Genomic DNA, 13,762 nt, shown 5'->3' with positions numbered 1-13,762 from the left:
TCCTGCATCTTCACGTGGTCACCTGTCTGTGCACTTGCACCTGTGGTGTCTCCCCTCTCCTCCTCCTCTTATAAGAGTACCAGTCATAGTGGGATGCCTGGGTGACTCAGTTGGTTAAGCGTCTGAATCTAGATTTTGGCTCAGGTCACTATTAAGGTTTGTGAGATTGAGCCCCAGGTGGGGCTGACAGTGCGGAGCCTGCTTGGGAGTCTCTCCCTCCCTCTCTCTCTGCCCCTCCCCTGCTCTTTCCTTCCGTGCATGCTCGCTCTCTCTCTTTCTCTCTCTCACCCTCTCAAAAAAAAAAAAAAAATACCAGCCATATTGGATTAGGGTCCTACTCTAACTGCTTTGTTTTAACTTACCTCTTTAAAGATTTTATCTCGGGGCGCCTGGGTGGCGCAGTCGGTTAAGCGTCCGACTTCAGCCAGGTCACGATCTCGCGGTCCGTGAGTTTGAGCCCCGCGTCAGGCTCTGGGCTGATGGCTCAGAGCCTGGAGCCTGTTTCTGATTCTGTGTCTCCCTCTCTCTCTGCCCCTCCCCCGTTCATGCTCTGTCTCTCTCTGTCCCAAAAATAAATAAACGTTGAAAAAAAAAATTAAAAAAAAAAAAATAAATAAAGATTTTATCTCTAAATATGGTTACTTCTGAGGTACTAAGGATTGGGACTTCAACGTATGAATTTTGTGGGGACAGAATTCAGCCCCCAGCACCTTCAATTAGGGTAAACTGCCATCTGGGGGAAGAAGCCTGAAGTCCCAGCCATGTGGTTGACCTGAGATGGAGGTTTTTCTGTGAGGATGGGGGGACTGGAAGTACTTGTGTTTTAGTTAGCGGAAAAACTCTACTTAAAAACTCTCTTTAGGGGTGCCTGGATGGCTCAGTCAGTAGAGCATACAACTCTTAATCTCAGGGTCATAAGTTCAAGGCCCATGTTGGGCATGGAGCCTACTTAAAATAAAATTAAAAAAATAAATAAAATAAAAAGCTCTCTTGAAAGGATTACTGATTTAAATCCTTTATTTAAAAAATGATATGCCCAACGTACACTTTGGTACTTTCTATTTCTTAAGCTGCAATCAACTTTTTCTAATAATTACTTTTATTGAGAGGTCTTGATCAGAATGTTTGACTTTATTCTTCAAGGAATGTCTTTTCTTCAGGATCTGTTTTACTGATTTACATGTCTTATTTCCTTAAATTGAGTTAAATCTAAAGTGAAAAATCTAGGCAAATAATCTGTTTCTTAGATTTTGTGATGAAGATCCTTTAACCCCCTGAGGGGTAACAGGACAGAATTCCTGCAGCAGGTACTCACCTGGAATAAATGTTTTCATTCCCTACAAGCTGTTTCAAGTGTTTTGTACTTAATATTCTTTGGACCCTAGAAACTAATAAAGATGTGTGTTAAGGGTCCACAGATGGATAAAAGCTCATGTGCAGGTCCTCCTTCCAGCAGACTTCTGCAGGGTTCATCAATCTGGAGGGGTTAGACATTCTCCACATTTAGCTTAACCTCCTTGAGGAGAGTTGTCTCTTTCTCGTTATGTGGAACTCTTCATTCATGGTTTTGTTTCCTTTATAGAAGTTACCCCCCAAACGTCCAGAGCTCCCTCCAGCTCTAATGAGAATGAAGGATGAGCCTGAAGTAGAAGAGGAGGAGGAAGAAGAAGAAGAAGATGTGGAGAAGGAAAAGGAGGAGGATGAAAAGAAAAAAATGGAGGCTGAGAGCAGTAGGTTACAGGCGGAGATAGAGCCGGAAGAAGCAGTGCAGGAAGCGAGGCCTCCCACTGATCTCACATGTTCTAAAGAAACAAAAAACCATGGTAAATCTTTCTTCTCCTTCCTATGCTGTTCAGTGGGGCATTTGCATTAATTGTGCAGAGGCCTAAAAAGCAAAGCCAGTTCTTGCTTGTGCATTTTGACTTTGTGGCACTTTATGATATATAACACAGCTGACTCTATGGAAACATATTTTCTTGGTCTTTCTTTGACTGTCAGTCATTATTTATCCTCATTGCAAAATAAGGGCAGGCATTTCCAGTGTATTCCAGAGTTGTGAAACTTTGAAAGCTGTGGAATCTGAAACCACAGTTGCTATGAAATAACCCTGAGCAGCTGCCACTGTGTGATTGGAGGGCAGTGGACTAGGTTCATGATGAGGCCTGATTAGGTGGTTTAAGGATAAACCTCCTCTTGCTCATTTTTTTCCCTATCCCTAAAACAGAGGCTAAGCATAATTGTACCCACTGTGCATACTGCTCAGGAAGCATAATGCCTTATTCATCTTTTTGTCCGTGGTACCTAGCAGAACACCTAGCAGAGACCCACCTCAGCAAAGGCTTGATGAAAAAGAGGGAATTGATTGGCTTTTGAATATGTTTTCTTCTGATTAAGAGGAAGATAAATTCATTTTAGAAACTTCTGATCATACATCAAAGTCCAAAGAAGAAAAGAGAGATCTACTGCAGTCTCACCCCTAGAGATAATTGTTTATCATTTTAGTATCTTTCTCTCCTTGTCCACTGCAGGAGTTACTTTCCTGCAGGGTGGCCAAACTGTCTGGCAATATTAAGACTTCACAGAAAATAGAGAGCTTGACGAAAAACAAAACAAAAACTGACATTAAATATATGTGGGAAAGTTTGCATGTCTACTTCCAAAACAAACCAGGCTTATCTACATAAAACAACAGGCCTGGTATGTAGACATGCTCTTGAATCATCCTCAGTTGTTTGAGAAAAGAAAAGTTACTGTTTTTTCATCTGTGAGAGATCTTTTGTTTCTGCATTCTCCTTTTGTTTAGTTATTGGCAAAATGCTTATTCAAACAAGGTGTGAAATACATGCTTTTTTAATGAGTCTAGTCTCTGATCCATATATTGTGAGGGTGGCATATAAGCAGGCCAGCAGGAAGGGGAGCAATAAGTATTTTTTCTTTAAAGGAGCAAAGGAAATATGTGTGTGTATAAAAATAGAAGATTTTAAAATTTGGTAAAGATACATTAATTAGTAAATTTGCAGCTGATTAGGGATTACTCTAGGCCTCTTTTTTTTTTCACTATTAGGATTATGTTGTACATGCTATTTTATAATCTATTTTTTTCTCTGTCTTGACATGTTCTTTTATTTTTTTAATTAATTAATTTTTTTAATTAATTTTTTTGTTTTTAATTTTATTATTAAACAAAATTTTTTAAAAAATTTACATCCAAATTAGTTAGCATATAGTGCAACAATGATTTCAGGAGTAAATTCCTTTTTTTTTTTTTTTTTTTAGTTTTTATTTTTTTTAATGTTTATTTTTGAGAGAGACAGAGACAGAGACAGGATGCGAGTGGGTTGGGGCAGAGAGGGAGACACAGAATCGGAAGCAGGCTCCAGCCTCTGAGCTGTCAGCACGTGGGGTGCAAACTCACGAGCTGCGAGATCATGAGCTGAGCTGAAGTGGGACGCTCAACTAACTGAGCCACCCAGGCGCCCCTTCAGGAGTAGATTCCTTAATGCCCCTGACCCATTTAGCCCATCCCCCTCCCATAATCCCTCCAGTAACCCTCTGTTTGTTCTTCATATGTAAGAGTCTCTTATGTTTTGTCCCCCTCCCTGTTTTTATATTATTTTTGCTTCCCTTCCCTTATGTTCATCTGTTTTGTCTCTTAAAGTCCTTAAAGTTCCATATGAGTGAAATCATATGATATTTGTCTTTCTCTGACTAATTTCACTTAGCACAATACCCTCCAGTTCCATCCATGTAGCTGCAAATGGCAAGATTTCATTCTTTTTGATTGCCGAGTAATACTCTATTGTATATATATACCACATCTTCTTTATCCATTCATCCGTCAATGGACATTTGGGCTCTTTCCATACTTTGGCTATTGTGGATAGTGCTGCTATAAACATTGGGGTGCATGTGTCCCTTCGAAACAGCACACCAGTATCCCTTGGATAAATACCTAGTAGTGCAATTGCTGGGTCATAGGGTAGTTCTATTTTTAAGTTTTTGAGGAACCTCCATACTGTTTTCCAGAGTGGCTGCACCAGCTTGCATTCCCATGTCTTAAAATGTTCTTTTAAAATGTGACTTCAATAAGCATAGTGGTCCATCATATGCATGTGCCATGATTGATTTAATCAACCCCATATTGTTAGACCTGTACATTATTTGTTAATTTTTGCTATTATAAACATACTGTATGTAATAAATCTTGGTATTCATCTCTGATTATTTTCTTTGAATCTGTTCCTGGAAGTAGAATTTCTAGGCCAAGGAATATGTACATTGTTAAGGGTTTTGGTAAGTACTGCTGAAAAGTTTTAGCTCAGAGTTGGCCAGTTTTTAAAGTGGAAAATTGGTTTCTCTGTTAGACATATGGAGGTACTTTTTTTTGAAAATCTAATTAAGGTTATTGAAGCTAATGATGGTAAGGCTGGATGATTCTGTATTTACTTAGCTTTTCTTGCTTTTGCCTTTGTTTTCTTGGTTCCCTCCTATGAATTAAATAATAACAGTACACTCTGGTTCTGCATTTTATAGAAAACATGTCTCAACTCAGCCAAGTGCAACAGAATAAAGATGATCAAGAGATTAGTGAAACAGCTGCATCATGTGAGGAACCCTCAGGCAAGTAGCGTAGCCGCCTCCTTAGCTGCTCTGCACATAAGCAACCAGCTGGTGTCAGAGGAGGGGTTGGAGTCGAGCTGAAGCAGCACAGAGCATGGCCTTTCACAGAGCATGCTGGGGGGAGACGCTGCTGGAACATAAGAGAGGCTATGTTTGCTGCCATCCCATTTGCCTTTCTTTATTCCTTTTCTGCCTCTTGGGTTCCATTTTCCTGACCTGCAGAATACCTGATGCCTTCACTCTTCCCATGGCCATGCATAGCCCTCCACAATTTTCCATCTCCCAGAGATGAGTCTGTGCCTATCATGGGAGTGATTCCAAAACTATTAAAAGAAATTGGTTGAAAAGTTGGCCTTTTAATAAAAAGGACTGGTTTTCTACTGCCTTTTTTTTTTTTTTTTTTTAATGTTTATTGGGGTGCCTGGGTGTCTCAGTCGTTTGAGCGTTGACTTCAGCTCAGGTCATCATCTTACCGTTTGTTGTTTTTCATGTTTAATAAACATTAAAAAAATAAATAAACATTTATTTTAATATTTATTTATTTTTAGAGAGAGAGAGAGATCATGAGCAGGGGAGGGGCAGAGAGAGGGAGAACAGAGAGGATACCAAGCAGGCTTGACACCAGCCACCCAGCACAGAGCCTGATGTGGGGCTCGAACCCAACCGTGAGATCATGACCTGAGCCGAAACCAAGAGTCAGACGCTTAACCAGCTGAGCCATCCAGGCACCCTGCTTTTTTTTTAAAAAAAGTGTTTATTTATTTTTGAGAGAGTGGGGAAGGGACAGAGAGAGAATTTCAAGCAGGCTCTGCACTAACAGTACAGATATGGGCTCTAACCCACAAACCGGGAGATCATGACTTGAGCCGAAATCAAAAGTTGGATGCTCACTGACTGAGCCACCTAGGCACCCCTCTACTGCTTTTAACTGTAATGGTTGAACTGTAGAATAGTAAAATCAGCCCATTTTCCTTTCCTTTTTCAAATAGTGCGATTATATTCAAGCTCTAGAACAGCGTTTGGATTTGAAAGCTAGGGTTATTAGCAGAGGGAAAATTCTCTCTTTAATAGAATCTTGACAGTAGAGGGAATTTTTAAGAATTTGATTGTTACGTGTTTTCTTCAATTTTTATAATGTTCTCTAAGGAGGAATTTTTCTTTTCTATTTTACTTATTCTGAAATAGCTATTGCCTCTTTTTTTTTTTTCTTTTTCTCAAATTAGCATCAAAGAATGAATATGAGAAAAACAGAAATGAATTGAAGAAAAAGAAAGCTCCCGGTCCAGGCAAAGTAAGTACCTTAGTCATAATCTTCACGTCTCTAGGAGTAAAAATGAATCCCCTTGTCATTGACCACATTCAGAAGAGTGAATTTTTAGGGATCACCTTAGCAGAGTTCCCAACTGCCTAATACCTCCTCTTCTAGAAGTCTGGGCTCTCTTATTTTTGAATTTTTGTTTTCTGAATTCTCTGTTGTCTCCATCCACACTGTTCCCTATAACTGTGCATATACCTCTTTTATTAATTTGTGAATCTTTGTTCATATCCTTTTATGCCATACAAAGACATTTGAATAATATATTCTTATTTGACCTTTTATTACACGGAAAATAGAATGTAATGTACTGCATTATACATCTTTTTTTTTTTTTAACCTATTGTGGAAATCATAATAGGTATTGGTATACCAAGGGCTTCCTACTGTATGGATGTACTATACTTAACCATTTCTCCATAGATTGATGCTGGGTTGTTTCTTTTGTTTTCTTTTTAATTTTTAAAAATGTTTATTTTTGAGAAAGAGATAGAGCACGAGCAGAGAAGGGGCAGAGAGGGAGAGAGAGAGAGAGAGGAGACAGAGAATCCAAAGCAGGCTCCAGGCTCTGAGCTGTCAGCACAGAGCCCGACATGGGGCTCGAATCCACAAACTGTGAGATCATCACCTGAGTCGAAGTCAGACACTCAACCGAATGAGCTACCCAGGCACCCTGACGCTGGGTTGTTTCTAGTCTTTTATTATAACAGTGTTATAAGGACTAATCTTGTGTGTACAAAATTTTGTATGGATACAGTAAGTTTCCAAAAGTGGGATTGCTAGTTGTGTTAGGAGGTCCGTAAGACCACCTTCAGGCTAGATAATTCATAGGAGGCCTCACAGGACTCAGCATGTAGTTGTACTCACAGCTGTGATTTACTACAGTAAAGGATACCAAGCACAGTCAACAGAGGGAAAAGGCACATGGGGCAAAGTCTGAGGAAACCAGGCTAAGCTTCCAAGAGTCCTTTTTCAGTGGAGTCACACAGGATGTGCTTAATTCCCCTAGCAGTGAGTTGTGACATCTTGTGAAATGTTGCTAACCAGCGAGGCTCATTAGAGACTCAGTGCCCACTGGGGACTGATCATATGGGTACCTCCTGCCTGGCATGTACTCCAGTTTCATTCTCCAAGAAGGAAAGTAGATGTTCAGCATGAACCCTATTGTTTTTTACAGACAGGTTAGGCATAGTGAGCCACTTTTATCAGGGTAGTAGGAACTCTCCTGAAATCCAAGTCCCCAGAAACTAGGCGAGGGCCAGCCTTGCAAACAGGCCTTTCAAAGGATAGCAGTTAGGCTTGCTCTGTTAACTCTTTTCTCCACCTAGCTCAAAAGACAAATACCAAAATTCCCTGTATGGAGATCATACCATTAGAACTCATATCTCTGTTAACTGCCTCTTTTAAAAAACCTCACTCACTCTCACTGGCTGAAAATCAACTTGTTGAGGCTTTACAGGAAAAAGTCAAGGTTCAGAGATGTTCTCCCATTTTTTGGTTACTTATGCGAAGGTAATTAATGGAAGCTGCTCTTAGTTTTTGTTTGCTGACAGGCATAGGGATAATAGTCCTTAGAGTTAAAATTATTTTCAGTAAAATAACTTATGTTTTCTTTGCAGCTTCCAGCAACACTTTCCTCCAGATATCCAGAAGATGACCCAGACTACTGTGTGTGGGTCCCACCTGAAGGTAGATTGTATTTACTTTTCTTCTCTTCTAAGACTTATTCTTCTTAAGACTTATTTATATTTCTGAGTAGGTAATGTATGTTTAAGGTTCAAAATGTGAAGTTTTTATGAGAGTATGAAGTGGGAAAATTCTCCCTTCTAGGGGAACAGGTAGAGTAAAAGATCTAAAGAGATACATCAACCAAGTATAATTTGTGGATTCTGCTTGGATCCTTATTGGAACAAACCACTATTTTTTTTTTTTTAATTTTTTAACATTTATTTATTTTTGAGAGACAGAGAGAGATACAGCACAACTAGGGGAGGGACAGGGAGAGAGGGAGACACAGAATCCAAAGCAGGCTCCAGGCTCTGAGCTGTCAGCACAGAGCCTGATGCAGGGACTCAAACTCACGAGCCATGAGGTCATGACCTGAGCCGAAGTCAGACGCTTAACCGACTGAGCCACCCAGGCGCCCCTGGAACAAACAACTATTAAAAAAGTTACATACGAGTTGGATAATTTTGCATACTAGCCAGATGTTTGATACTATTAGGAAATTATTAATTATTTCAAAGTGTGAATTGTGTTTTTTAGGAAAAGTTCTTCTAGGACTGTGTACAGAAGGTTCACAGGTGGAATGATAATTGAGATTTGCCTTAAGATAATGCCTGGGTGGCTCAGTCGGTTAAGTGTCTGACTTTGGCTCAGGTCATGATCTCGTTCATGAGTTTGAGCTCCATGTTGAGCTCTGTGCTGACAGCTCAGAGCCTGGAGCCTGCTTTGGATTCTGTGTCTCCGCCTCTCTCTGCCCCTCCCTCCCTCCCTCCCTCTCTTTTTCTCTCTCAAAAATAAATAAACATTAAAAAAAAAAAAAAAGATAATCCAGTAGAAGCAGAGGGTGAGGGAGTAGTAGACAAAGCAGGATTTGCCACATATTGATAATTGTTTTAGCTGGGTGATGAGTACATGGAGGTTCATTGTATTTTTCTCTTCTGCATGTATTTTAAAATTTCTTTCAAGTTAAAAAACAACAACTTCTGGTTCTACCTCAGCTACTCAGTATTTTCCATTAAAGCCAACAAAATATCACTTTCTTATGACTTAAAAAAAAATGTTTATTTACTTATTTGAGGGGAGGGTAGGGAGAAAGAGAATCCCAAGCAGGCTCCACACTGTCAGCACAGAGCCTGACTCAGGGCTCAATCTCACTGTGAGCTCATGACCTGAGCCGAAATCAAGAGTCAGATGCTTAACAGACAGAGCCACCCAGGAGCCCCTCTGTGACTTCTTATATGTGTCACGTGAAATGCCTGTGTAAACAATAAAATACATGGTATTTCACCACCTTTTTTACACAAATAGAAGCATATTCTGTACCTTTCTGTTTTGTACTTATCACTCTATGGATATCCTTCCGTATCTATTTATAGATTTCTCTTTCTTTCTTTCTTTCTTTCTTTCTTTCTTTCTTTCTTTCTTTCTTTCTTTCTTTCTTTCTTTCTTTCTTTCTTTCTTTCTTTCTTCTTGTAGCATAGTTCTTTTTTATGGTATAGATATACCTTTACTTATTTAACCAGTTCCCTCAGTGAATATTTGCTGTTTTCAAGTTTTGCTATTATAAACAACTCTGCAGTAAGTAGTCTCTAACATAACATAATTTTGCAAGTGTAGAGTTGTGTGTGTAGAAAAAAAAAGTCATAAAAGTTAACATACTGGATGAGAGACTATAAACATTTTTGAGATTGTGAATTGCATTCTATAGAGAGTATACAGCTTATGTTCATACACACGCACTTAAGGCAGTATATGAGGTGCTTGCTCCCCATAAGCTTATCACAGGTTGCTTTTTCTATGGATCAAGTTTCTCATACACTAGTAGTTAACAGAAATTTTGGTACTAGAAATGTTTGCTTTTTATCAGCTAATAAATGTGAAGGTAGACATGAAAAGACGACCACGTTTTGAAATCATATGCCAAAGGGCAGAGTTCTGGAATAGAAGAAACCTCTTTGTCTGTTTTACTTTTTCGGACACTAATGTCTAGGTATCTTTTCCCTCCTGACTTTGGAGAAGTGAATGTATTTCTTTTTTTTCTTTATACTTTGATCTAGGCCAAAGTGGAGATGGCAGGACCCATCTTAATGACAAGTATGGCTATTGACTGCTTCAGAATCCTAAAGGAAGACTTGTGGACCATGTGACGTGGGATATTTAGGATAATATATCAAGTTGAATGTCCAGAGAAGGAGTTCAGGTGATCTTTTGTAAAATCTGGTGACTGGCCTTTTCTCCCATTCTGTGGCTCCATAAATTTATCTACTCCTCTGCTTCTTTTGAATTTGGCATTTATGTTTAAAAGTGTTTGTGTATGTATGTAAAGAGAAACCATATATTTTGAGAATTGGTAAAGTGAGAGACATGACTCTATTAAAAGAGAAGGTGAAGATGTCTCATGTTTAAGGCCACAGTGTCTTTCATTCGTTAAGTTTTAGGAACTGTGCTTCTGAGGAATAGGGTGCTTCTGGCAGTTGGGCTCTAGGATTCACTGATACGGCCTCCTCCTCCAATAAGTGTTGAGATAGGAGGTCATGCCATGGTGTGACCCTGGGTGTCCCTGTCATTCCTGGAACTGAAAGTAGACACAGAGAGAGAGCTTCCTACCCCCTCACACTGCCAGGTTTGAGGACAGACCCTGATTTATCAGGATGCAGTCCGGGACCATGGCACACCTTGTGCACTCAGGCACCAGTCCTGATAAAAACTCAGTCCTTTGAATGTCCTGGACTCAGATCAATCAGATTAGTTTCTCTTCCTCCTGTGGAAAGGTGCAAATAAGGTCATAGAATGGAAAGCTGGGTGTGTTCTGTCCAGTATGGGGCTTCTCACTTCTGTGGAGAGGAGAATAAAAGTTCCTTCCTCTCTGGAAACACAGAGAAATGCGAGAAGATGTCTTCTCTCCCCCAGTGCATCCCCTGCCCCCGACCACCGCCCCCCCCCCCCCCCGCCCCCGACATTAACGAATGCCTCCCTTCCACAGGAAGGAAAAGCCTCAGAGTGGAAGCAAGGTGGAGAGTTGGTGGATTAGGCTGGAAGCAGACCCAGTGAGTAGTCAGGAGAAACACTGTGACCAAGCAAGAGAGTGGATGAGGGTGATATTTTCCTTTTTTTATACAGTATATATTATATATTTTGCATTATATGATATGTGTGAGTGAGGCAGGGAGCAGTAACAAGAAATGTCAGTTACCCTGTCAGATGTGGGAAGTCTGGTCTGCTGAAAGTAATGCCTTTCATTTCTCAAAAAGCAGTACCTATATTGATATTATGAGAAACTATTCTTTTGGACTTCATTAAGACCAACAGGGAAGAACTTGATGTAAGAAGTGACAGGAATTTGGGGGCAGAGTGACCTTGCTATCTTGGATTGAAACGGTAAGCAAAGGTCCGAGCCATGCCAGTGGTCTTCAAAGGTGGAACTCTTTATTCATACAATTGTATGTGGGATCCTAATGCTTGAACAGGTAAAAATACACCTGCTCTGGTTTAAGTGAGGGCACGGAGATGGGATCTATAGATATACGCCTACATGCATCCTCTCCCCTGACCTGCATCCTTACCCTCTTACCCTACCCTGACAGTGACCATGACGAATCCTAGTGGCTCTGTAGAGCATAGTCTGTTTAGGAAGGTAGGTTTCTAAATGCTGTGGAGACCCTGACAGCAAATAGGACTCCATATGCCAAAATAAGTCATAAATACGTAACTTGTACAATGAGCATCGGTAATTCAGAAGACATGCACGTGAGTCTTAGCTCTCTCTACTAAATAGGAGACTTGGGGGGACATGACTTAAATCTCCTGAGCCTCAGTTCTGTCATGTGTGAAGCAGGGACAGAAGTGCTTCCTGCTCTTTGAACCTCAGATTTGTCCTAAGAATCAAATGAGAGGGGTGCCTGGGTGGCGCAGTCAGTTAAGCATCTGACTTCGGCTCAGGTCATGATCTCACAGTCTGTGGGTTCAAGCCATGCATTGGACTCTGTGCTGACAGCTCAGAGTCTGGAGCCTGCTTTGGATTCTGTGTCTCCCTCTCTTTCTGCCCCTCCCCTGTTCTCTCTCTCTCTCTCTCTCTCTCTCTCTCTCTCTCTCAAAAATAAATAAATATTAAAAAAAAAAAAAGAGTCAAGTGAGATAATATAGAGGGATGTGCTGTATAGGGCTTTGTAGATATTAGTAGTTGTTACTCATTACAAACAGGAGACAAATCCTGGCCTATAGGCTTGACTCCTCATCTATGAGACAGGAGACTAGATCAAATCAGTGATTCTCAACTGTGGCTGCATGTTAGAGTCACTGAGGGAAATTTTTTGTTTCTAAATTTTTAATATTAGTGCTTAGATTCCACCTCAAATCAGTTTAATCAGAACCTCTGATGTGAGCCCTTTTAAAAAGCACTCCAGGTGACTTTCACGTGCAGCCCAACCTTTGGAGCATAGTCAGCAAAACTCTTCTGTTAACGGCCAGATACTTTAAGCTGTGCAAGCCATGCAGTCTCTGTCACAAGCATTTGACTCTGCCATTGGAGTGCAGACAGCATAGTCAGGACACAAACGGGTGAGTGTGACTGTGTTCCAGTAAATATTTATGAAAACAGGTGGCAGGCCTGATTTGGCCCTCAGGCCATTGTTGGCCAACCCCTGCTCTAGGCTAATTCATCTTCAAGGTTCCATCTGGCTCAGGGTGTTCCTTACAGGAACTTTAAGAAGTAAATATCTCAGTTCATGGATATTTGAAGTTTCTACTCGAAAGGCTAGTTATCCCTTCCTGAACTGGGAGGTTGTAGTTTTATGGTTACCGGGAATCAAGGTGACCCAGTCTCCTTATCATAGAAAGGAAAATAAGGTTATTAGTCATTACAAAAAATACTGTTACAGCAAGAACACAATAGGTTAATTAAAAGCAAAGTATCCCTGGGCAGCTGTCCTGGCCTCCCCAGGAGTTCTGTATCACATCTGCCTTTATATTTAAAAGGCAGCGGGAAGCCATTTGGGTGTTAGTGATGGTGAAATGAGCAGATTTGGGTTTTTATTATTTTTTTAAATGTTTATTTATTTATTTTTAAGAATAGGAGAGTGAGAGCATGCATGAGAGCAGGTGAGCCGGGGAGGGGCAGAGAGAGAGGGAAAGAGAATCCCAAGCAGGCTCTGTGCTGTTAGCACAAAGCCCGACGCAGAGCTCGAACTCACAATCCATGAGATAATGACTTGAGCAGAAATCAAGAATCTGACACTTAACTAACTGAGCCACTCAGGCACCCCCAGACTTTTTTTTTTTTTTTAATGTTTATTTATTTTTGAGAGACACAGAGACAGAGCTTGAGCGGGGCAGGCAGAGAGAGAGGGAGACACAGAATCCGAAGCAGGCTCTAGGCTCTGAGCTGTCAGCACAGAGCCCGATGCGGGGCTTGAGCCCACAAACTGTGAGATCATGACCTGAGCCGAAGTCGGGTGCCCAACCTACTGAGCCACCCAGGCACCCCCAGATTTGGGTTTTTAAAAGAACACCCAAGCTACAGTGCGGAGGAAGGAGGGAAGAGATCAAGAGGATGCAGGAAGCCAGGTTAGAAGCCTGCTACAGAACACCAGGGAGAGATTATGGCAGTTTGTACTAAGTAGAGATTGAAATGCAGAGAGGTAAATGGGTCTTAGCAATATTTTGAAAAGTGCAGTAGCTGAGACTGAGTGACGGATTGCTGGGAGGAGGGGGTAGAGCCAGAGGAGAATAAAAGTTCAGTTTTGGACAAGTTGAGCTTGACGTCCCATTGAGACATCTAAGTAAAGATGTCAGGAAAGTAGTTAGATCTAGAAGTCTGCATCTTAGTAGGAGAGGCTGGAAAACAATTGCAGTCTTCCACTAGATGGACCTAAAAGTCAGGGGGCACCAGCAGCAGGTGGGGTTAAAGACCAGGTGGCAGGTGGGAATTTTGCAGGCAGGCCCCAGTCTTGAACAGCTAGTTGCCCTTTCTTTGGTATTGGGAGCACTTTTTTGTGGTATGGGGCCTCACTTATGGGAATAAAAAGATAAAGTAGTGCCATAGTGAGCAGGATTCTGGAGAGAAAAAAAGGGTATATAGTTAACATTAAAACAAGTCTCTTTCTT

At 40.9% G+C, this 13,762-nt stretch overlaps 1 protein-coding gene across 1 annotated transcript in view; it reads left to right on the top strand.

Moving 5' to 3' along the window:
* SLC4A1AP (solute carrier family 4 member 1 adaptor protein) overlaps positions 1–10,061 on the top strand; it is a 29,397-nt gene extending 19,336 nt beyond the window's left edge. The window contains exons 10-14 of the mRNA XM_011281288.4: positions 1,583–1,823; positions 4,534–4,620; positions 5,844–5,911; positions 7,555–7,624; positions 9,718–10,061. Coding sequence (XP_011279590.3) covers positions 1,583–1,823; positions 4,534–4,620; positions 5,844–5,911; positions 7,555–7,624; positions 9,718–9,767 — 516 coding nt within the window. The 3' untranslated portion in view covers positions 9,768–10,061. The remainder of the gene's footprint in view (positions 1–1,582; positions 1,824–4,533; positions 4,621–5,843; positions 5,912–7,554; positions 7,625–9,717) is intronic.
* The last annotated feature ends 3,701 nt before the right edge of the window (positions 10,062–13,762 follow it).

The sequence above is a fragment of the Felis catus genome, chromosome A3, assembly GCF_018350175.1.
Source record: "Felis catus isolate Fca126 chromosome A3, F.catus_Fca126_mat1.0, whole genome shotgun sequence".
Taxonomy (NCBI): Eukaryota; Metazoa; Chordata; class Mammalia; order Carnivora; family Felidae; genus Felis; species Felis catus.
The sequence above is the reverse complement of the archived record's forward strand: the minus strand, read 5'-3'. Positions and strand labels throughout refer to the sequence as shown.